The following is a 24,414-nucleotide window of genomic DNA, read 5'->3' as shown; positions in this document are numbered from 1 at the left end:
GTAAGAGAGTGGAGGAGATGGAGAAAGAACAATGTGAAATTCATATAAAATAGTGAGTTAGGAGAAATGCAAAAGAACTGGACGGTGGAGGAAGAGGAGAGTGAAGAGCAGCCCAAACAGATAGCTGAGACTCCCATTCGTTCACACTCGCTATAAATTATTTATGTGAGCACTGAACAAATGAGTTCATTGCGCAGGGAGGGGTAGATGAAGAGCCCAGCGTGCGTCCCCCCAAGATAACCTCCAAAAATGGACTCTTCCCAAGTGACAGAGCAAGCACATGATCGAACACTAGATCATCCGGATCATCCAATTAATGATTTTCCATAAAAGCCCATCTTGTTTTGAGTCTACTGTACCGAGCTGGAGGTATTTTCACATTAAAAGACGCATTCAATCCAATTTTGGTAAGTAATAAAGGGTACAACTATTATTGCCCTACACAAAAAAGGGATATCAAGCCCTAAATTCCCATGGTGTAATGCTCTAGATTTTCAATTGGATACACTGCCTGTTTTTGTATTCTGTTGAAAGTGGTACAATCATTTGTTTTGTGCTTCTTCAAACCAGCAGTCCAAAACCCCATCCCACCTTCTGCTATTTTTCAGTATTTTCTGACATTTTATTCTCCAGGCAATAATAACTCAGGCCAACCAGTTGAAGTCACATTAATCAATTATGAAGCAATGATGTGTTGCAGTCCTTATATAAACTGTAAGGTTTTGAAGCCATGTTGCTACAACTACAGCAACTATTAGAATATCACTGAACTTTAAGCCTCCATATAAATGTTGCTCAGTAACACTCTTTCAGATGGTCCGATGGGATATACTGTAGCTCAGCTGCCAGATAATGTACGTGCTGCCACAGAGGGCAAGTCGATAGTTTTAAGCCTTGGACGAAACACTCCTGCATTAATGTGAATGGTTGTTTTGTCACAACAAAACAGTTTTGCCAACTGCCTGTTGCAGCCTTTGCCGAACAAGAGTGCTTGTTTTGGAATTGGGCTTTTGTGCTCTGTTAGCTTCTTTAGCATTGTAAGTTCACTCATGTGTCTACTTCTCTACATAAAAAGATGGTTTCCTTTTGCCCAGAGACCCGTGTGTTTGGCAAAACTGTTGTTGCAGGCATAGTTTCAGATCCAAGAAAAGGAAAAAACACATGCATTTCAATCTTGGCCAGCTGTTTGACGAATGCAAAACACAGCCGAGTCTATTTTGCACGATGGAAGCTCTTCTTGTGGACTATAAATTCATTAACACTTATAAATGTTACATATCAGGCCCAGTGCTCCTGGGTGATAGAAAGCACTAAAGTCAAATGTTGCCTTTTTAACAAATATTTTATACATGCTTTCGGGACCTTGTGAATAAATGAAACCTCAGAAATAGTGAATTCTCATACATGTTCTTAAGTGCTGTTGATTGTAGATCTTTCTTGGAAATGCACTAGTCTGAAAAAGCATTATTTTAAAATGGAGAAGCTTTAGTCAATACTGTAGCATTATAGCGCTATTGGGAATATTTATTTAAACACATGCACACAAACCACTTGCCAGACCTCAAATACAGCTGATCCCATTAGTCCCATTAGTTGATAGCCCACCGCCTACTCACAAGTTTAAATTACACATCGGCGCCAATCAATACACAGGTCACCCAGAGGGCAGGAGATGTGACGTCACGATCCATGTAACAATCAGATAGAGAAGCTTTAATTTACAACAGTGATTAAAAGCACTTGCATTGTGTCCAGCTACACCGTAGATTACAGAAAATAATTGGTCCCTCTTGCCAATCATAGCTTGGTAACCTTCCTGTTCCAATTAAAATACAACAAAAATGTGCTTTTGAAGTAAAAAACTATTTCCATCCTTCTGTAGCACCCTTCAAAAACACCTTTGAGCAAAGCCTTGAAAGACAGATTTCTTTAAAATGTTACATCGTGGCTCCATGTCCTTTGCTTCAACCGCAAACATCTCCCAAGCTGATTCAATTACAGCGAGATGGACTGGATGCCACAAACTGAAGGTCAAACAGGAAATCATTTGCACAAATTACAAGGTTTTAAGATCTTCGTACCCTACGATGGCTTCAGTTCGACGTAAAGAATAGAAGCCAGATGGTGGTTTGAGGAGTGGTTAGGGAAGTACATTAAACTCTTGACAAGCAACAATACTTACTGACAAAACCAAACAACACAAAACAGCTGCTTCAAGGTATCTAAGATCCAAGAGTCTCTAAAACTGTGAGCAGCTCAGATTAATGTTAGACAAGAAATACAGCAAAAAAGAACGAATACGAGAACTCTAGTTCACACATGTTGAGATTTCCTGTTTCAGACTAAACAGGAGTCTTGTTTAGCTTTTGCCTTTCGTATATTTGCATCGTAAAACAGTCTCCCTGAGGATCGCCTGAACCACCTTTTGTATCTTTAAAGGTTGACAGCTTGTTTTCCTCTGCCTTCTCAAAACAGAATTCCAATGTTTTAAATGTCAAGTAAGTAAGGAGGTATATTGTGGACTGTAAGCCTGAATAATAGTGTATAAACACACAAAACAAGATGTGGTGTCTTATAGGTGATCTGGGAGGGATGTTAGATCAGGTTTCATCACTTTAGACAGCATATAGTCGCCTTGTGTAAAGACTCAGCAGTCCTCAAAGGTCCACATCTAACTGTTCTAAACATTATACACACAAATGCATAAACATTAGGGCTGCACAATATATCGTGTCGTGACGATAATCGCGATATTATTATTTTTTAGGACGTGCGATATTAAGTAGGCAAATTAACACGTCATGTTACAATTATGTTGCTGCTTGCGCGGCTCTCATGTCAGGGGTACTTGAGTCACTCAGGGCTCGACATTAAGGATGGCCCGATGGCCCGGGGCCATCTAGCATTTAGCTCGGGCAATGAAGCCTCACCTGCTGGTGGCCCGATCGGGCAATCTATTATGCCAGTATCATGCAGCTCGCGGATCCAGTAATGAGTGACCCGACAGTAAAACTAAACACATCTATAACTAGTTTAGGTAGTTTGAGAAGTAATTAAAATAGCTACGTGTGATATTCTAACCTGAAGTGTGTGTGTGTTGTTCCGCTCACCGCTGCATGTGATTATGCAGAGCTGCGTCTCGACTCGTCAGCAGCAGGTGATCTCTCTCTCCCGTCAGATTAGACTTCACTCGCGTTTATGTCCATATCGATCAGATCCAGCTAGTTCTAGCTAATGATATGACTACCTGCTTATTAAAAGACACCTAAACAATAAGTGTCGCTATGCAACTGGGTGAGGCCACAAAGTATAGCGCAGCATTATGCATTTGTTTACATGCCCACCGGAACCCGAGGCATTACCAACAGATCAACGCACAATCAACCCATACAGGACATCTCTTTCTCCACATTAAGTGTTAGACATTAGAGTTGACTATTCTTGTCTGTCACATAAGTGGCGCAACTGAATACTACCCGGACAATGAATCGAATGCAACCACATTTTCGCGGGAATTTCAGTTTGTTACGGATTCTGATGCTGAATACATAATGATCAAATAATTTAAAGTCAGAGTGTATTACAATGTTTCTTAGTCCACCAAAGCAAGGTGAACAACCTGGAAAGAAGAGAAAGACTGAGCTGCAGCCCCCCCCCCGAAAAAAGAGAATCAAAGTGATAGGTATGTGCCCAATAATATTTTCTTCAAAGTAAATATTCAATATTTTTTGAAAATATGGGCATAACATGTTTTAATAGATAATTTTTTTATGGTGGTCCAGAGACAGGAATATAATTTCACATTTGTTATGATATAAATGATTTTTTTATGGTGGTCCAGAGACAGGGATTATAATTTGACATTTTGTATGTGTTTGCAGATGTGCTCATCAAGCACCTGGAGAAAAGATTCCAAGATCTCCAGAAAGGGAGTGTCCCTTCAAAATGTTCCATCTTCAACCCCAGTCAGTGGCCCTCTGACAGACAGAGGGCCATTGAGTCGTTGAATCAGCAAACACAAACAAGAAGAAGTGAAATTAAGAATACAATTGAAATTGTACAATATAATATTGTGGTGGTTCATCTTATAATTCTAGAGAATGCACCAGACAGCATCTAAGACCTGCAGGTCCCCCAAACCTTTCGTGAGTCATTTCGTCCGCGCGCATTTTTCAGGGCCATCTCTATTGGACTCAGGGCCATCTGTAAATTAGCTTAGATGGCCCACAGGGCCATCTCCCAAAATCCTTAATGTCATGCCCTGGAGTGACATGCAGGCTCTGCATGCACAGCAAACCACCAATCACCATCAAATCTCCAAAGCCAACGGACCCGGTGATTAAAGGTAAAAACACTGAATAAAGTAGTTTCATGTGTTTCTCCAGGGCAGTTCGGCGCTGCTAACCGAGCTAGCTCTGATAACTTAAGATCCAGACGTCCGTGACTAAAATCCTAAAATCCTTCATCCATAGTTAGAAAAATACCAATTGTATAGCATTAAAGTTCAAGAAAGGATGCTTTGCGGACAAAAAAATCCCTGTATTTCCCTGTATTTTTTCATATCGCTATATATATATATATATATCGCAATGTCAGTTTTTTCCAATATCGTGCAGCCCTAATAAACATACACACATACATTTATCCAGCGTCCTGCTGCTTGATTCTGCTGGGTTACTCGTAAGGTAATGGTCACTGCAGAATTAATTGCAACCATCCATCTCATTTTACTGGGAAAAACAACCGTGAATGCCATTTCTACACACACACACACACACACACACACACACACACACACACACACACACACACACACACACACACACACACACACACACACACACACACACACACACACACACACACACACACACACACACACACACACACACACACACACACACACACACACACACACACACACACACACACACACACACACACACACACACACACACACACACACACACACACACACACACACACACACACACACACACACACACACACACACACACACACACACACACACACACACACACGTCTGTTTTTCATTTACCTCCACTCAACTTTTTCCATAAGCCTTAAGTCATCTTTTTGAGAGCAAAGGCCTGGGTTTGAAGAGTGTCCACAGATGCTTTATGTCTCACCGTGCACTGTATTCTGACAACGGTGGAGTAATAACTTTCAGAAAACATAAAGCTGTTTCTCATTACAGTGGGGGTTTGTGTTTTGTAGCTCCAGCCATTGTTTCTAACAGTTCAATATAGCATTACATGTAACAAAGTGAGCTGAGATCTGGAAATGCAGACATTTAGGTTGATAAATAACAACAAATGTTTGCTTTTCTGAACAAAATGACGATCTGAAGTTTCTTTCCATTTGCCTTTCATCAGGTAAAAAGCTGAATTCTAGATTTTGAGAAATGTTGGACTGCTTTCAAATGCCTGAAAATGTACTCTGAGGCTAAGAAAAGTGGCTATGATTATTTGGATGGATCTTTAAAAAGAATATACAACATTCACCTGTCTGGTTGTTAGCATATTGTACATTCAGTTCAATGAATTCACAAATCAAACTGGATTTAAGGCTCTTGCTGTCTGACACTAATTAAACTCCATGATGCGTCTGTTTCACTTGGCAGTTAAGGAGTTTGTCAAGTGACAAGAGTAAAAATAAACTCAACTGTTGCTAAGCCACAAGCCTGTGTTGAGCTTGAGAGCTTTTGAGGTTGTGGCACTCATCCAATCTCAGTCTGATCGGAAACACACGTTTCACTGTGCCAATAAAACTATAGAAGTTCATGTTTGGTTCAATTGCTGTGACGTCAATCCAGGGGGGGGGGGGGGTTCATCTTTTTTTACCTCAAAGCTTGGAAAACACTGAGCTTTGTCCTATTTAAGGATCTTGAATGCAATCTGTAGTATTCATTATATTACAGGAAATTGCTGCTTTGTCATTATCATGTAAACTGCCATTTTCAATTAGCATTTAAAATTGGAGCAACTTTAAAGTTACATAATCTCAGGCGGTGTTTACACGAGAACGAAACGGGTTGTATCTGCTACTTTTCTCTCGCGTATAGACCTTTCGTTCACACAAGGCTGTAACGTCTTCTTCGCTGCTTTTGGTGTATTTTGTGGCAGAAGTACAGCGCCACTTACAGGCCCGGCATATGTACTACAGCGTCTCCAGCGCTTACGAGTGGTCTCGTGCGGAAGTACAGCGCCACTTACAGGCCCGGCATATGTACTACAGCATTTCCAGTGGTCTCGTGTGAACGGACACGTTAAATGAGCCGAATGCGTGTGAACGGAAGACTTTTTTTGATAACGAATTTGGTCCGTTTGCATTTCCGTGTAAATGGGGTCTGAGTCCCTAATTGCTGCCTTGACGTGGAAGTTGTTGGCCTTAATCATACAGGGATGTCCTTATAACGGATACGATGATGTCATGTCCATTGTGTCCAGGGCCCAGGAGTTCAAAACTTTTAATCCCTATCTGATCGGATCAGATTTGGATTTTGGAGAGTTCAAAACCAAAAAACAGGATTAGGATCACTTTGATATCAGATCAGATCAGGAAATCCAATCCAAGCTTTAATCTGGATCAAATCTTCAAAACGGGTAGTTCAAACCGACAACACAGGATTGGGATCAGTTTGATCCCAAAAAACTGGATTATCCTGATCCCACCAGAGGAGTGGATATCCAGTGGATTACCAGAGCAAAATGTACCGTACAATTTATTTTAAAATATGTTTTCAATTTCAACCTCTCTGAAGAACCAGCACCTTACCGTGGTAGAGAGGTTTGTGTGCCCTGATGAACCTGGGGGCTGTGTTGTCTGGAACCTTGTGTTCCTGGTAGGGTCTCCCATGGCAAATTGGTCTCAGGCAAGGGGCCAGACTAAGATTGGTTCAAAAGACCTCATGAAAGGAAAAACAAGAAGTGAGGATACCCGGCCCGGAGGAAGCCCGGGGTCCCCTTCTGGAGCCAGGCCCAGAAGGAGGACTCGTCGGCGAGCGTCTGGTGGCCGGGCTTGCCACGGAGCCCGGCCGGGCCCAGCCCGAAAAGGCAACGTGGGCAACACCTCCGCTTCTCTGTCCCGCGGGCCCACCACCTACGGGAAACATCGATGGGGTCGGGTGCGCTGCCAGACGGGTGGCAGTGAAAGCGGAGGGTCTCGACGGACCAGACCCGGGCGGCAGAAGCTGGCTTTGGGGACGTGGAACGTCACCTCTCTGGGGGGGAAGGAGCCGGCGCTTGTGCGGGAGGTGGAGCGGTACCAGTTGGATCTGGTTGGGCTCACCTCTACGCACAGCGTCGGCTCTGGAACCTTACTTCTGGATAGGGGTTGGACTCTATTCTTCTCCGGAGTTGCTCAAGGTGTGAGGCGCCGGGCGGGTGTGGGGATACTCACAAGTCCCCGGTTAGGTGCTTCGTTGTTGGAGTTTACCCCAGTGGACGAGAGGGTCGCCTCCCTACGCCTGCGGGTTATGGGGGGGAAAACTCTGACTGTTGTGTGTGCTTATGCACCCAACAGCAGTTCAGAGTATTCGGCCTTCTTGGAGACCCTGGAAAGAGTCCTGTATGGGGCTCCTGAAGGGGACTCCTTAGTCTTGCTGGGAGACTTCAACGCACATGTGGGCAATGATGGAGACACTTGGAGGGGCGTGATTGGGAGGAACGGCCCCCCTGATCTGAACCGGAGTGGTGGTTTGTTACTGGACTTCTGTGCTAGTCATGGATTGGCCATAACAAACACCATGTTCGAACATAAGGATGCTCATAAGTGTACGTGGTACCAGAGCACCCTAGGCAGAAGGTCCATGATCGATTTCGTTATCGTATCATCGGACCTGAGGCCGTATGTTTTGGACACTCGGGTAAAGAGAGGGGCGGAGTTGTCAACTGATCACCATCTGGTGGTGAGTTGGGTCGAGTGGCGGGGGAAGCCTCTGGATAGACCTGGTAAGCCCAAACGTGTAGTTCGGGTGAACTGGGAACGTCTGGAGGAGGCCCAAGTTCAGGAGGCCTTCAACTCACACCTCCGGCGGAGCTTTTCGGGCATTCCTGTGGAGGTTGGGGACATTGAACCAGAGTGGTCGGTGTTCAAAGCCTCTATTGCCGAAGCCGCGGTGGGGAGCTGTGGTCTCAAGGTCTTAGGTGCCTCAAGGGGCGGTAACCCTCGAACCTCCTGGTGGACACCGGTGGTCAGGGAAGCCGTCCGACTGAAGAAGGAGGCCTTCAGGGATTTGTTATCCCGGGGGACTCCCGAAGCAGTTGCAAGGTACCGACAGGCCCGAAGGGCAGCAGCCTCATCCGTGGCCGAGGCAAAGCAGCGGGTGTGGGAGAAGTTCGGAGAAGACATGGAGAAGGACTTTCGGGCGGCACCAAAGTTGTTCTGGAAAACTGTCCGACATCTCAGGAGGGGGAAGCAGGGAACCATCCAAGCTGTGTACAGTAAGGATGGGACGTTGTTGACCTCAACTGATGGAGTGTTGGGACGTTGGAAGGAACACTTTGAGGAACTCCTGAACCCGACAACTCCGCCCTCTATGTTAGAGGCAGAGCTGGAGTATGACGGGGGATCAACGCCAATCTCCCGGGGGGAGGTCACTGAGGTCGTCAAACAACTCCACAGTGGCAAAGCCCCGGGGGTGGATGAGATCCGCCCGGAAATGCTGAAGGCTCTGGGTGTTGAGGGACTGTCATGGTTGACACGTCTCATCAACGTTGCGTGGAAGTCGGAAACGGTACCGAAGGAGTGGCAGACCGGGGTGGTGGTCCCCCTTTTCAAAAAGGGGGATCAGAGGGTGTGTGCCAATTACAGAGGCATCACACTACTCAGCCTCCCCGGGAAAGTTTACTCCAAGGTACTCGAAAGGAGGGTCAGGCCGATTGTCGAACCTCAGATTGAGGAGGAACAATGCGGATTCCGTCCTGGTCGTGGAACGACGGATCAGCTTTTTACTCTCGCAAGGATCCTGGAGGGGGCCTGGGAGTACGCTTATCCGGTCTACATGTGTTTTGTAGACTTGGAGAAGGCGTATGACCGGGTTCCCAGGGAGTTACTGTGGGAGGTGCTGCGGGAGTATGGGGTGAGTGGGTCTCTACTCAGGGCCATCCAATCTCTGTACTCCCAAAGCGAGAGCTGTGTCCGGGTCCTCAGCAGTAAGTCGGACCCATTTCCGGTGAGGGTTGGCCTCCGCCAGGGCTGCGCTTTGTCACCAATCCTGTTTGTAATATACATGGATCGGATTTCGAGGCGTAGTCGTGGGGGGGGGGTCTGCAGTTCCGTGGACTAAGGATTGCACCACTGCTTTTTGCAGATGATGTGGTTCTGATGGCTTCATCGGTCTGCGACCTTCAGCACTCACTGGATCGGTTCGCAACTGAGTGTGAAGCGGCTGGGATGAGGATCAGCACCTCCAAATCTGAGGCCATGGTTCTCAGCAGGAAACCGATGGACTGTCCACTCCAAGTAGGGAATGAGTCCTTACCCCAAGTGAAGGAGTTCAAGTATCTCGGGGTCTTGTTCTCGAGTGAGGGATCAATGGAGCGTGAGATGGGCCGGAGAATCGGAGCAGCGGGAGCGGTACTGCAGTCGCTTTACCGCACCGTTGTGACGAAAAGGGAGCTGAGCCGGAAGGCAAAGCTCTCTGTCTACCGGGCCATTTTCGTTCCTACCCTCACCTATGGTCATGAAGGATGGGTCATGACCGAAAGAACGAGATCGCGGATACAAGCGGCCGAGATGGGTTTCCTCCGCCGGGTGGCTGGTGTCTCCCTTAGAGATAAGGTGAGAAGTTCGGTCATCAGGGAGGGACTCGGAGTTGAGCCGCTCCTCCTTCGCGTCGAAAGAAGCCAGTTGAGGTGGTTCGGGCACCTAGTTAGGATGCCACCTGGGCGCCTCCCTAGGGAGGTGTTCCAGGCACGTCCAGCTGGGAAGAGACCAAGGGGTAGACCTAGGACCAGGTGGAGGGATTATATCTCTTCGCTGGCCTGGGAGCGCCTTGGGATCCCCCAGTCAGAGCTGGTTGATGTCGCCAGGGAAAAGAAAGTTTGGGGCTCTCTGCTGGAACTGCTACCCCCGCGACCCGACCACGGATAAGCGGGAGAAGATGGATGGATGGATGGATGTTTCAATTTAAAAATTAGATGGCAAAGTTTGTTAACTGAAATAATACACAATTTTTATCCTTCATGGGAAATACATTTTATTTTTCCATTTTTTGTCACGTTTGTGGTGGCCTATTTTGTTTTCAACCAAATGTTGATGACATAAATGTTTATGCTCATAAAAGTATCACAACAAAGATTGTCAATCACAAACGCAATTTAGATTAAATAAAAAATATCTTCAACAAAAAAAAAGTCCATCATCTGTCATCACCTTTCAAAAGTAATTGCAGACAATAGATGTCTGCAATGTGGTCTCTTGTCTTCCTTGTATTATATTTCATATCCACTAGATGGAGATCGGTAGGATTAAAGCACTGATATTCAGGATCTAGTCATCTTGAAAAATCGTAATCTGGACCAGGGTGATCCTATCCTGAATTACTTTGAACTCCAGGGACAACATTTGTCCGACTTGTCTGATCCTGGATCACAAAAAATGGGATTTCAAAATCTGATCTGATCTGATTGAGATTAAAAGTTTTGAACTCCTGGGCCCAGGAGACCACAGCAGATATGATTATGGAAGAGCTGGTGACCGGGCTCAGATCTTCTGGGGGGGGTTTGGTGAGCAGCAGGTTTCCACTCTGATGGTGAGTCAAATTAACTCAGAGATGGATTGAGCTTTTGCGACGGCACATAAAAACTCTAATTAGATCATTTGCATGACTCAGAAGCAGCCCTGGTTTGAAAAAAAAGGCCCGAGCTGGATCTACTGACAAATGTCAAGTATTAGACGGTTATGAGTAATGGAGTTGAAACATTACTGGATTACTTGATTAGCTGATTGCCGGAATAATAATGTCTAACCATTTTTGATACAATATTAATATGTAAAGTCATTTTCACATAGTCCAATAGTATAATGTACTGCCTTTGTTTCTTTACATGATTGTAAGTTGAATATATTTACGTTTTCAGCTGCTGGTCAGGACTGTCTTTCAAAAGAAAATGTTTCAATATGTTCTGCTATAAAATCCATTAATTAAAGACAGACTAAATAATGCAAATTAGCTGCAGTATCAAATTAACTAACAGAACAGTAGCCTTAAACCCTCCGACTGGGGTCACAAATGTAATTAAAAACAATGTGTTTGTGTAATAAAGCCAATTTAATTGTAAAATATGTTCAAATATATTAAGATATTATTCAAATTAGGCTGCAAGGATACAACTATCCTATTTTATTTTCCTACCATCCCAATTTGACATCTGTATCCCTTTAATCTAAGCATGCTTAATTTACTCATAGCCTTCTTGTTATTGTAGTAAAAGTGAAACCTAATTTGAATAACAGTTCATTTGTTGGCATTTCCTATCACCAGTTCACGGTGCATGTACACATGCATTCACAAGATAATAAGTCGGTTTCCTGAAACAACACATCCGCAGTCACTTCTGAAACTGGACAGCGAGTCCCACCCATTTCCTGTTGTAGAAACGCATTGCATCACCATCCACTCCTCTCTAAAATGTAAAAGCCAAAACATTTTGGTTCTGAGAGAGTAACAAAATCCCACTGGGTTTCTTTCTTAAAAGTGAAGTAGAACAGATTCTATTAAGAAACATTATTAAGAAACGTTTCAAAGAAAGGATATTAAAGGTTTAGAAAAGTGACATCCTGTAAAACAGACCCTCCTTTCAAAACGTACAATCATTCAAGATGAAATGAGTTTTTTGATGAGAAGGGTTTAACAGTAGTTTTTAAGTAAATGGTTCCTGTCAATAACATTTTAAAGAAGCTCTTAAAATGTTCACACTGACAGCTGCTTTCCTCAATTTTGGGATATTTGAGTGTTATTTCTCAAAGAACCGGCAGTTCATTTTCTCTGGTTGAGATAAATATCCACGATTTTGAAGGGTGTATTATTATGAAAAAAGACGTAGTGTGCCCATCGCTTCCATATCCAGTGTAATACTAACGCTCATGAATACGCTCAAGAGCCTGTCACCTACACTTCCCATCCAATTAATGATGAGCAAATGTGTTGCTCTCCCACACACACACATTAGTAGGCTATCGAATCAGTGGATTATTTGTAATAACTCTGTCGACTCTTCCCACTGACTGTTGATGGTTGAAAATTGCAATTATCTAGCTGGCCCATCATCCACCCATAAAGGAAACAAGAGAAATCTATATGGCTCCCTAATGAGCACTGAGCAGCGTTGCTGCCATTTGATTAGAGACTTAATTGTGATAATAATGAACAAATACACCCAGCATCGGCTAAAACGGTCTTGCAAGCATTCAGCTAATTAATGGCTATTTGCCCACTGATGCTGATGAAGGAGGAAATCACTAGGGAGACACGTCCCCCTGTCAGCCCAGAGAGAGGTAGACAGCACTGTGTTGACCATGAAAACGGTCTGGTAAGCTTTTGCTCTGAAGCCATTGTCCTCACTCCGGGGGGAAACTGGATCCCAGCCAACAAAGAGCTCTACATAAAAGATGATGCCGTCTTCCGGGGATCCGCCTAAATTGTAGGTCAAAAGCTTGACAACATTATTCAGCCGTCTCAAAAAGTAGGCTGAAATGATGTCACAACGGGATAACAACAATGCAGACAGACCGATCTGAAAAGACAGGAGCCGTGCTGCTCACACTGGTGATGGTGCAGAGGAGGGGAGAGCTGGCAGAACACTGGCAGTAAACTTGCCTGGGGCTGCAAGTCTTCAAGAAGCAGGGGGGGAAGACATGGGGAGAGAAGACAAAGAGGAAGTAGAAGGTGTAACAGAGAGAGTGCGGTCTTTTTTTTTTTATACTAGGAAACTAAAGAGGTAGGGGGAGAAAGTACATGTATGGGGACAAGCCAGGTCCTCCGGCCTCTCTAATGTCTTGCCATTACCCCGAGAACACAGCCACGCAATTTTTCTGACCAATTAGGCAGGCATAAAGGCGGGGGGCTGAGACTCAGCTGGGGGGCTCAACATAGTCTGCTGGTTACATCTAGGCCACTCTCTCTTTCCATTTGTTCCCCCCGTCTCTCTCTCCACTTCTTTCCTATTTGTTGAATCTGCCTGAGCAGCGAAGCCAAAGAGAAGGGGGGGAAGGGGGGTAGAAGGGTTGTAGTGGGGGCAATATCATTTTGCCAGAAGCAAACAAGGCCATCCCTGAACCTTTCCTCTTCCCCACTTTCCAGATCCGTATCAAACACACTTAAACACCTACACGTACACACAGACACACTCAAATCATACATGGCTGAATATCGCACAAAGAAAACACCACAGGGCTGAAAGCATTTGGGCCGTGTGTGTTGTAGGATACTGGCTGTCCACATACATTCACAGAGACACAGCCAATCACAAAAGCCGATTCTCACCGGCTTTCTTTCTTGCAGAGGCAGTGAAACAGTGCAGACTATGGTGTGAAAACATGGTCATTATCCCTTGTTTATTTATGCCTGATAGTGATGTGTACACCAGAAGAAAAAGTTAAAGTAAATGCAGAAACTGTGTAGTATTTCAGGAGATTATGATTGATCAAAAGGTCATTGGCACAGCGGGGGACACCGGGGAACTTGAGAGTATCATGTGTTTTATCCCTCTGTAATCATCACAGGCCTTCAGAAGCCAGGATGAAGAGGACTTCATACAATGACCCCATTATGTCAGCAGTATGGTTAACTCAAGCTGAATGTGCTTCCAAGGAACTTATTGCAACATCACAGCAATGGACGAGGGGACTGACAGTGTAAGAAAGATTTCTGGGAGTCTGGATGATGAAATCTGAGAAAAGCGGAAATCTAATTTCCAGAGAAAACACACGGCCAATGCCGGGAGTGTGCGGCTCGCTCACAGCTCCTCTGTTCGGGAAGGTGGTCAAGTTGTGGACACATCATGGTCCGGGAAGTGACCCTCCTGACGCAATGCCCACTGGCTACAGTAAACACAGACAGCAAACAAATAGACTGGGTTCTGATTAAAGATCCTGTTGTTGACTACGCCACATCATCATAGAAATGGTATACAAGCTGTATGCAACTTTTGAATTGCTCAGGAACGTTTACTATGCTTAAATGAACAACACACACACACACACACCTCTGTTGTTACATTTCGGACGATTAATAGGACCTTATATCTTACATTGCATTTAGCTGAGGCTTTTATCCAAAGCGACGTACAATAAGTGCGTTCGACCAACAAAATACAAACTTGAAGAAAACAGAATCATATAGGTACATCAGGCTTCATAGAGCAAAAACATTTCAAGTGCTATATCTGCGACAGATCTTAAGGCATTTTATTCTCGATGCGATATAATCCTTCAGTTCCCCCCCCCCTTGACCCACCCACATATATTTCACAATTACACACACCCGATTAAACAAACATGCCTGTACAAAGTGGCCTATTTGCAGCTTGTGGTATAGTTATGTGTGCAATAAGTCTGAAATGAAATGCACTTGAGTCATCTGCAAACAGACACACCTCTTGAAAGCATGCCTCAACAGAGACTCCCACAGCTAGTGCCCCTACCACAAAGGGAATGCAGGGAGAAAACTGCTGTGGGTGCAAAAATCTCCCCCTTTTTCTCTCACATCCTTCCTTTTCCTCTCTCCATTTCACCCGATCACTTACTTCCTGCAGCGATTGCCTAGGGGGAAGACCTGGTATTATGTAGCTTAATCAGCTTTTATCACCCACTGGAAAAAAAGCTTCTCTGCTGGGCTCCGAGGCTTTCACCTGAAATGTCACGGTCTTACTGTTTTTCTAGGAAACACAACACTTCCTGGATGCATTGGGTTTGACCTTAAGGGTCATCTACAATGTTTCAATTGTAATGTAATGCCTAAAGGGGACTGAAAATGGCACGCTATGAAGCAGCCAATCAATATTGTAGGTACAAGTGAGCAAGATTTTTGTAGAGGCAGCAATTCTCAAACTTCTGCTTCACACAAAAACAAACTAGGTCTTAGGTATATTTCTTTCAAAACCCAAAGAAAATTATAATAATTGAAGTTAACTAGACATGCAAAGTATTCTTTATCCTGCTGCAAAACACACCTAAATAGGCAATGTTACTTGTACTAATAGTCATCATCAGTGTTTAGTCTGATCACTGATCACTGATTAACGGTACAAATTAAAGTGTGTGGGTTTTACAAGGCCATGGTCTTTTATATAATCTTGCAATTACTGTGGGTTAGAAGCAGGTCTGTACAGGTTTAGACCCTAGCCACGCGGAGACGGTAACAATATTCGATATCAAAAAAGTCTTCCGTCCACACGCAATCGGCACCAGAAACGTGTCCGTCCACACGAGACCACTCGACCCGCTGGAGACGCTGTAGTACATAAAATACACAAAAAGCAGCGAAGAAGACTTGGCGAGCATGCATGGTTGCCCTTCTGTTTATTCTCTGCGGTGGATTTAGCAGCAGAGGTGGGGAGAGGCAGGGCTCTGGCTTTTTTTCTCCCTCCCCGAGGCAAACGTGTGCTCCTGCTGTAAATCTCTCCGGTAGTCCACCAGCAGATGAAAAACACCCACTCTTCCAAGGGACGAGGGAACCGTGCGGCAAAGTTTCCGTTTTTTTTCCGCAGGTCAGCATGTTGTTTAAATCTTCCAAATAAAATTATAAAAGTGACGGTCAAAGGTCTTCTTTGTTATTTATTGAGCTTTAAAACAAATTAATAGCGACTCTATATAATAATATAAGAATAATATACAGAGTCTCTTTTCCTCCCCCTCTCCTGACAGCCTGTCAGTATTTTAGTTATCAGGAAATTATCATATGTGGGGGTACTCGGACCCCTAGGGGTACGTTGGAGTACTGCAGGGGGTACGTGAGATTTATTTTATGTTAATGAAAAAAGAACATAATGAATGCATTTAAACAAACTACTAATAGTAGATTAACTACTTTATTCAAAGGTTTACATTAATTCTGGATAATAATATGGGAAAGTAAACAGGGTGCTCTCTTCTTTTCCTCTCCCTCTCCTGACAGCCCGTCAGTCTCGTGCAGCTCGCTGAACCTGTAATAAGTGACCCGACAGTAAATAATACATATATTTATAACGGTTAGACTTCACTCGCGTTTATGTCCAAATCTATCAGATCTAGCTAGTTCTAGTTAATGATATGACTGCCTGCTTATCAAAGGACACCTAAACAATAAACGTTGCTTGGCAATAGCGTGTGGCCGCAAAGTATAGCGCAGCATTATTCATATGTTTATATGAGGGGTCAAAATCCCATGCTCATATCTTTTTTTCTCTTCATTCCCCACGCCCCAAAATAAATAAATAGATATACCAATTTTAGGAACAGAAACTAAGTTTGAGCAGTGTGGGTTTTATTTGAACAGAGTTACACATATTTCAAAACATGAAGTCTGCAGTTTGCCTCCCTGTCAGAATGACAACGATCCTCAGTGAAGCACAAGCCCATGTTTCTCACCACATTGTACAACTTATTAAAAAGATCAATTCAATGCAACTAATGTCGTCTTAGTGTTATTGCATGATGTTAAAATTGGTTTGCCATGAATTTAGTGATGGATTGTAAACATTTGAAATGTAGCATTTAAGTGTTTCTCAGTTCTCAGTTTAATAAATCAGACACTGATGGTGCAGCGCTGTACTGTTCTTTATATAGACATTTTGTCCCTAACAAATAGTTTTTGCGCTGATCAGGGGGTACTTGGCTGCATTTTTCTTTCAAAGGGGGTATATTATTGAAAAGAGTTTGAGAACCACTGGTATAGGGCGTAGACACGGAGCCCTTTGGCCCTCCCAGAGCACTGCGGGACCTGTTATCGTTTTAAGTTTGTGTCGCACGTTTTAGTCTTGGTAGTTTTCCAAGCGGATCTAAAGACTACGAAGCCAGCACAGCAGTTATCATTTGTTACATCAGTAAAGGGAATGAGAAACTGCAATGTGGTTTTAGTCAACTTGTATCTACCCCTCATTCGAGTCAAATATTGAATGTTCCGTTTCAAACACTATGTTGTATTCAAACAAGCACCTATGTTTGATGCAATGAGTCGTAGCTCGTTTCATTTTGTTCTGCACTGACATTATGATAAATCATGTTTGTTGGTGGCTTCACTGCAATGTTCTGTATAGGATGAATTTTGATATCACCAGGGTTTTGTCCGTTTTGTTTTGAAGGGTTCACAACTTTAGGTTATCATGTGAAAGAGAAAAGTAGGAAATAAACTTCTGAAGGAGAGTGATTCAGAACTGCTTTTGCAGTGAAAGTGAAACACCAGGTGGTACACTCATCACTGCCTTTTTACTTGTTATGGTTCGCTGCTAATGATGTTAACAACATATTAAATCTCTTCTATTGCATTCACACTTTAGCCCTGGGTTAGACCCTCTAAATGCATCAATGCCTGCCAGAGAAGGCAGATTGATAATATCTTTCTCAGCTGCCATTGACTTGCACAATATATCAATATCCAGCAGGCCTCGCTGCTCACTCCCCCTCACAAACAAACCCAAAACCAGCATTGGGCTCGCACTCCAAACAACAGCCGCTGACATTTGCAAAGCATCCGCTGAGGAGAGGGAAAGCACAAATGTTCCAGCTCAGTGGGAGAGCAGGGAGCGTGTGAGCCATTCCTTAAGATGTTGTTCATCTTCCGTGTCTTTATTCTCACTCAGCAGGCGGCCATTTTCCTGGCTCAGACTGAAGGTTCTTCAGCACACCTGGTTCATATCTGGAGACAGCGGGGGGGTTGCAGGGCAGAAGGAGGTCACGGTGCGCAGAGCCGGCCAAGAGTGGCGGATTAACGGCAGCGCTTCATTCAGACAGACGGCTCACTGCTCATTACTGCTGTAAGGCGATTTCAGCCGCAGCTATAAGCTCACCTGTTTCTGCTGCTTTGTCTTTGGTTTGTGTCAATGTTCAGTAGTATGGGCAGTTACAATATGCACATGCTAAGTATTTGATATTTTTCAGTGTACCTTCCTTGCACAATGTAAAAGGAATACTTTATATGGGAGGCTGTGGCTCAGTGGGTAGTATGCTGGACTTCGAATCACAGGGTAGCAAGTTCGAGTCCCACTGCGTCAGCATGTCGTTGTGTCCCTGGGCAAGACACTTCACCCCAAATTGCTCCTGTGGCGATTATCCACAGTACTGAATGTATGTAAGTCGCTTTGGATAAAAGCGTCTAACAAATGACATGTAATATATGGCATCTTAACAACTTCATTTATGAACTAGAGGAACATTTTACTAAAAAAGGCTTCCAGCAACACACCATCTGCTATATAGGCGCGTTCACACCGCAGTACTTTTCCCACTTTAGTTGATGAGAACTCTTTAGTTCGCATGAACTAAGTACAGATCGCGATCACATCGGAATAAGACCCTGGGGGAGGATTAGGCAAATGAAGCCGCTGACTTCACTTCTTCTTCTTCTGCTTTGGGTTTACTGGCAGGCCGCAAACCACTTCACGGCGTATACTGCCGCCCAAAGTCCCCGGCCGGAAGTCCCCGGAGTTGGGGACTGGCTTCAGTAGAAGCTGCTGTGAGTCTTTCCAGCAGCTTCTACTGAAGCCTTCCGAGTAAATCGCCAGAACGCCGACACCTCCTCATCTCCACCGCTCCCATGTTTTATTTTGTGTTGCCATAAGTTAGTCTCTCTGCGTTTCTGCGCTGGGCTAATGCTAATAATGCTAATGTGAGGATAATAAAATGGCGGCTTCACAAAAGTTTTTGGGAGTTTTACTCGTGGTTTGCAATCCGCCCAGCCAATCAGACATAGGAACCTTTTTCTCCCACGAAAGTCCCTGCTCTCTAGCAGGGACTGAAAAGGGGGTAAAAAGGTTCTCATGAACTAATTTAGTTCCTGGGGCTTTTTGGTGTGAACGCAAATATATCGTAGTTCTGGTGAACTATTGTGGGAAAAGTACTCCGGTGTGAACGCGGCTATTGTTTTGTGTCCTTTTGCTGAACGTGACCTCCATGAGAAACTGGCCTAAATAAAGTCAAGATGTTTTACATTTAAAATCAGTTTTTATGCAAATACTTCAATCAATTTGAGATCAAGATGTTCAGTTTCCTGTTTTTGGAAGTGAAAATAAATGCAAATAACCTTGGAGTGTTTCACTATTTTATGTTTAAACATGCCACCCTTAAAGTAAACAAAAAAACAAACCAACTGCCTTCTGGTTATAGATTAAAAAAAAGTAGTTAGCACATGAGGTGTGTCAGTGAAGTGAACAAACAAACCAATGATGATATAACCAAACTATTCTATCATATTTGTGCCTTTCTTCTTACAAATGTTGTAGATTATACAGGTGTGTGCTCGTAAAGCGTCTCTTTAGGAATGTTTTTCGTAAAAGCACCGGACGTTTCCATCTCTCCAGGATACTGCTTACTATTCTGCTTCAAACACAAACACACATCCAGCCCACCATTAATAACTTTAAACACAGAACAGATGTAGCGCGTTTGATTGCTGTTATTCTACACAGAGATGCAGGTGGGCATCAGTACTGGATGGATACACACAGTGACAAGCCTTCCAACTGAAACTGTCAAACTCAAAATTCATCCCCAAGCACCTGATCATCTCGATAAGCCATCAAATGCACACACAAGCGCACACGGTTAGCAGACACGCACACACGTTGGACCAAAAAGCCCTGAAGACTTGTATTGCTCCACTGGAGGAGACTCTGCGGTGAGTCTGTCCTCTCACTGCAGCACTCTGAGCTGTCAGCGTTGTGTCCTGCCTGCGCTGTGTTTTCTCACCATGTCCTAAATGCATAATATGTTAGGGGACACGTTATACAATGCACTCCAATCTCATTAAGCAAAGACCCTTATTTGAGTGCAATGTTATATCTCTGCTAAACATTCAGTACAAGGTAAAGAGGAAAGCTTAGACTAAAAAGACCCATTCACTGATGTCCTCTGCTCCGTGTTTGTGTAGAAGTGCTACTTCTGCATCTCGTGTTTTATTACTGCATTGTGAGTTCTAACCTTCGTGAGTGTAAAAGAATATCAACAGCGGAAAAGCACACTCTCCCTGTTGCTCGTAGCGCATGTGTTTGTGGCTTCGCTCCTGCTATCCGCTAGCCCCTCATGTCGGAGCCAAAGAGGCAGCCATGCAGTGAGCCATGACATCACAGAATTACAAATAGAGAGGCCCTTTGAAAATCACTCTTATCTTCATCCTGCTGAGGACTTTTGGAGGAGAATGAACTATCTACCAGCGGGGAGGTAAACAGCACCTTGGCAACTTTGGCAGTATTTGCTGGTATCCCGGGGGGGCCTAGCGAGTGGTGGGCTGCCTTCAAATATTTGCCTTGTGTGATCAGACTGTCATTGTCCCAGACTGTCATTGTCCCTTGTTTCACCCTCACTTGGCAGTGGGTGCACACACAGAGGAAGACGGTAGGGAGTCTGCTTTCTTGTGGTTGGCAGTTTGGGAGAAATGATGTTCATTCATAGTTTGGGGATTGAGGCTCTCAGTTTTCTGGAGCAGACCCTTTCTGTTGGTTTTAGGGGGGGGGGTACCCTTTCGCCACATTCCCTTACAGTGAAAAAGCACTGCTATTACAGAGCTGCTCTGTCTGTACACCTCAACACGAGCCAAGAGTGACACCTAGAAGTTCTGTATTCATGCTCCACAGGAAAACACATCAAAACATGTTAGTATTGTCAGTTGTACAACTCTTTGGTATTACATGTGTAAACATGTACAAAATGAAGGGTCTCAATATGTCAGGCTGTGCTGGCGGCATGAATGTGAGCTTGCAGAAAAGAGAGGAGCCGCCTGGAAAACTGCCAGCAGGCTTGAGACAATGGAAGCTGATGCAACAATAGAACACCACAAAAACGCACATTTGTCTATGGACATGTAATGTAGGTGAGTGGGGCCTGTCTGCTTTTCACCGGCTTAGGAAAAGCTCTTCAAAGAAATGCTATCATCACTCTGCAACAGTAATTGAGAGAGGAGGGCGTGGTGGAAAAAAAAAAACTTCTCCTCGGATAAATATGACCCCAAGGTGGGAACTTTGCCGAGCTCAGCGGAACAGACCATGCGAGCAAAGGCAAACTGACATTCAGTTAAAAGAGCATCAAAGGAGGCTGAGTCAGTGAGAGCTCAGTGCAGGAGGGCAAACAACCTTTAGCCTTCTGACGCCTCAGTTTATCATGTCGCACATCACCTCCAGATATGAAAGGCATGCGTGTAGTGTGAGAGGGTGACAGTATAGGCTGGAAGTGAGAGTGACAACACGACTTATCCGTGTCACATGCCAAAGCTGAAACCCATCTGGCCAATGGCTGCCCCCCCTGCCCCCTCTGCACCGCCTCCCCAACCTCACTGCCTTGAGTGGGTACAGATGTGTGATCAGCAGACGCTCTCGAGCCCTTTTTGGACCCACAAGGCTCAACAGAGCCTGGCACACAGCTCGAAGAGGTCCTGGCCAAAGTGTCACTGCACAATGTCACATCATTGCAAGGCGATTGTGTGAGGGTGTTAGAGGGGCTACGGCTAAAAGCAGGACATGTTATCATTCGGAATGACATGCAATGCACAGCTCACAAAAACAAAAACAGCAATATGATATTTCACATCGCTTGTGAAACAATTGGGGTGACATTTTATAAGATTATCTTAAAATGACTATGATATTATAGGAAGAAAAGATGGAAAATCATGAACTCTTTCTCTGGAAAGTGCAGATTACTCAGTGCTACATCACACTTGCTCTTCTGAAATTAGACTTCATCAATGTTTATTTTATTTTATAACTTCATGTCATCTAAACTACAAACAGCGTAAACAATCTCGATTCCTGACACATTTCTCCATCAACAGAATTTCATCTATGAAAAGCCAAAGACACCGGGTAAATAGACAACTCTGAAATGATTGAGAGGGATTTATTTGTGTCTGTTTGACAGAAGCTTGGCAGACAACTGTCCCACTGCCTCTACAGAGAGGCATTGTCTGTATTGTCAGACAAATCAAATTCAACAACGGAAATATAATTACTTCTTTCAACTCAGCATGGCTGTTTTTTATATCTGAATGAGGCAGATTGTTGTTTATCCGTTATGTTTTGACAGTTTGAACATGCTTCCATTCAAAAGGACCAAGCAATGGAAACTGATTATCTCTATGAAGCAACACACAATTACTACTTTGTCCACAAATTCAATTGATGGCTGTAATCTGACCATATTTTGATCAATGCAAAAGATTAAACTCTATCAATTTGGCATGGATAATATGTGTCCTTGATTCACCCTCTCATGATCCAAGTATTATTGTAGTTCCACATAACCCTTGGAGCTATATATGTCAACTATCCCACCTGAATCTTATACATGTCCCCCCTGCAGGGTCACTGTCACAGCCTTACCTCTTTCACTTTCTCCCGTCGCTCGTTGGTGGTCGGGTCGCTGGTTTGGCCGCCGTCTCTGCCCAGCGGGGGTTTGAGCAGACATCCTTTAAACTTGTTGTAACTGAAAGTATCCGGGTGGTCAGAGGAGGATGCTTTCACCGAGGCAGACTCCGTTATCAACCGGGGCGGAGTAAGGTCCTCCTGGGCTTTCCCCCTGGCCAGCCGCTCCTCGGTGGCCTCGTGAGAGACGCTCGGTTTGCGGATCAGGCTCTTCAGCTTGGTGCTGCTCTCTCCCTTGGCGGGGGTCATGCCCTGCTCCTTGGGTCTCTTCATGTGCTCCCTGGCATCGTTCTCGGACCCGGAGCCAACAGTGACCGGCTGGGTCTCTGTCTTGGACAGAAAAATGCGTTTTAGTCGCACAGAGTCGGGCAAAAAGAAAAGGGCCCCAAAACAAAGTGTTACTAAACCCGAGAGAAAGAGCAGAAACACGAATTTCTGGGACAGGCGCAGACCCATGCCCGATGCCGACACCCCGGGCAACTTTCGGAAAACCATTGAAACTTTTGTTGAGACGTTGCTTTACAGGATTGCGCGACACCTCACAGTGTGTTGACAGTCTCCACTCTACTGAGGAGCTTCACTGCTGCGTTGGGGCATGTGTAAAAACTAAATATGCCGGATTTTAAACACACCCCCGTGACAGTTACAGAGGAGCACAAACAGCCAGCGCTGTCTTTATCGCGCTTTCGATTGGATCTGCATAAGCGAAGGTCAGGCCTGCCTACATCAACAATTTACCAGTCATTGGCAACACAACTCGAGAGGCTTTATCTACATAACGGGATCACTGGCATCAATAGATTGCAGGATTTGGGTTTAGAAATGTGAAACGGAACAGGGCTCCGGGGCTGACAGATAAATGGCACCGGCGTTGTCCTGAAAGCTATATTCAAGAATAACAGGATTACCAGAGCACACGCCAGGCTAGCGAATACATGCACTCTAAAGATATGATCGCAGTCTGCCAAGCCTGTGAACAAAGTTGTGTCTCTCGATGCATTATTCCACGCCGTGCAAAATCGTCAATAACACATTGCCCTACGGTGCAAAACCTCAAGCGTGCAACAGAGCATCTTTTCCTGGTCTCCGTTCAAACCGACTCACGTCTCTGCATTATAATCTCCCGAAATCCCATGTAAAATCGCGAGTCGTGTTTTTAGTTTGCATCTATCCTGTACAGCTGCAGGACGGAAACGCGTGTATATTCATGTCGCCTCTCTGTCAATCTCCTCCAGTGTATCGCCTCCGATTCCCCCTCACACTGGTGTCAACACGCCGGGCGAAACAAATCGGCGGATGACATGAAAGAAGGCGTGTTTTTTTGTCCCATGCGAAGTTATCCTAGCCCCTGAAACCAAAATCCAGAGAATAAACAAATCCACAATCCAATCCGCCGGGTGTCCAACATAGACCGACACACCGCCGTCCGTCCGTCCGCCAGCCGTGCCTCCTCCTCCGCCTGTAGTGCGCACTTGTGCCGTGGACGTCCGCCTGCGTAAAAAAGCGAGGGGAGAGAGGCTGGAAATGTAAAATATAGTGCAGGCAGGGGGAGAGAAGAAAAACGGTCCGCTGCTCGACAATCCAGTGGGCTGGTCGGATTTCTTGATGGATATTCACAGCGGCTTATCACAACACACTACAGTTAAACCATGTGGACAAAAGCAGAGAGGTCTGAATGGCTCTGTACATTAGAAAACCATCCGCACCCCCCCCCCTCACGAGGAAAATGAGCTCGTTTAATCATGGAAAAGCTCAGAAACGGATAGATATCGGCCACGGATGTCTCAACAGTCCTCAGGAATTAAATAAGCAATACAATGAGCTAAAAATAACAATGTAG

At 44.6% G+C, this 24,414-nt stretch overlaps 1 protein-coding gene across 2 annotated transcripts in view; it reads right to left on the bottom strand.

Annotated features, from left to right (window-relative positions):
* The window catches only part of LOC117460291 (mannosyl-oligosaccharide 1,2-alpha-mannosidase IA), a 232,575-nt gene extending 208,418 nt beyond the window's left edge, over positions 1–24,157 (bottom strand). Inside the window, exon 1 of one of the 2 annotated variants that reach the window (XM_071205950.1) lies at positions 22,533–24,157. In XM_071205950.1, the coding sequence (XP_071062051.1) occupies positions 22,533–23,069 (537 nt within the window). In that variant the 5' untranslated portion in view covers positions 23,070–24,157. The remainder of the gene's footprint in view (positions 1–22,532) is intronic. The other variant, XM_071205951.1, reaches the window with a different exon arrangement.
* Between the last annotated feature and the right edge of the window lie 257 nt (positions 24,158–24,414).

This window comes from Pseudochaenichthys georgianus, chromosome 16, assembly GCF_902827115.2.
Source record: "Pseudochaenichthys georgianus chromosome 16, fPseGeo1.2, whole genome shotgun sequence".
NCBI classification, from domain to species: domain Eukaryota; kingdom Metazoa; phylum Chordata; class Actinopteri; order Perciformes; family Channichthyidae; genus Pseudochaenichthys; species Pseudochaenichthys georgianus.
Note: the sequence above shows the minus strand (reverse complement) of the source record. Positions and strands in the feature narration are given on the sequence as shown.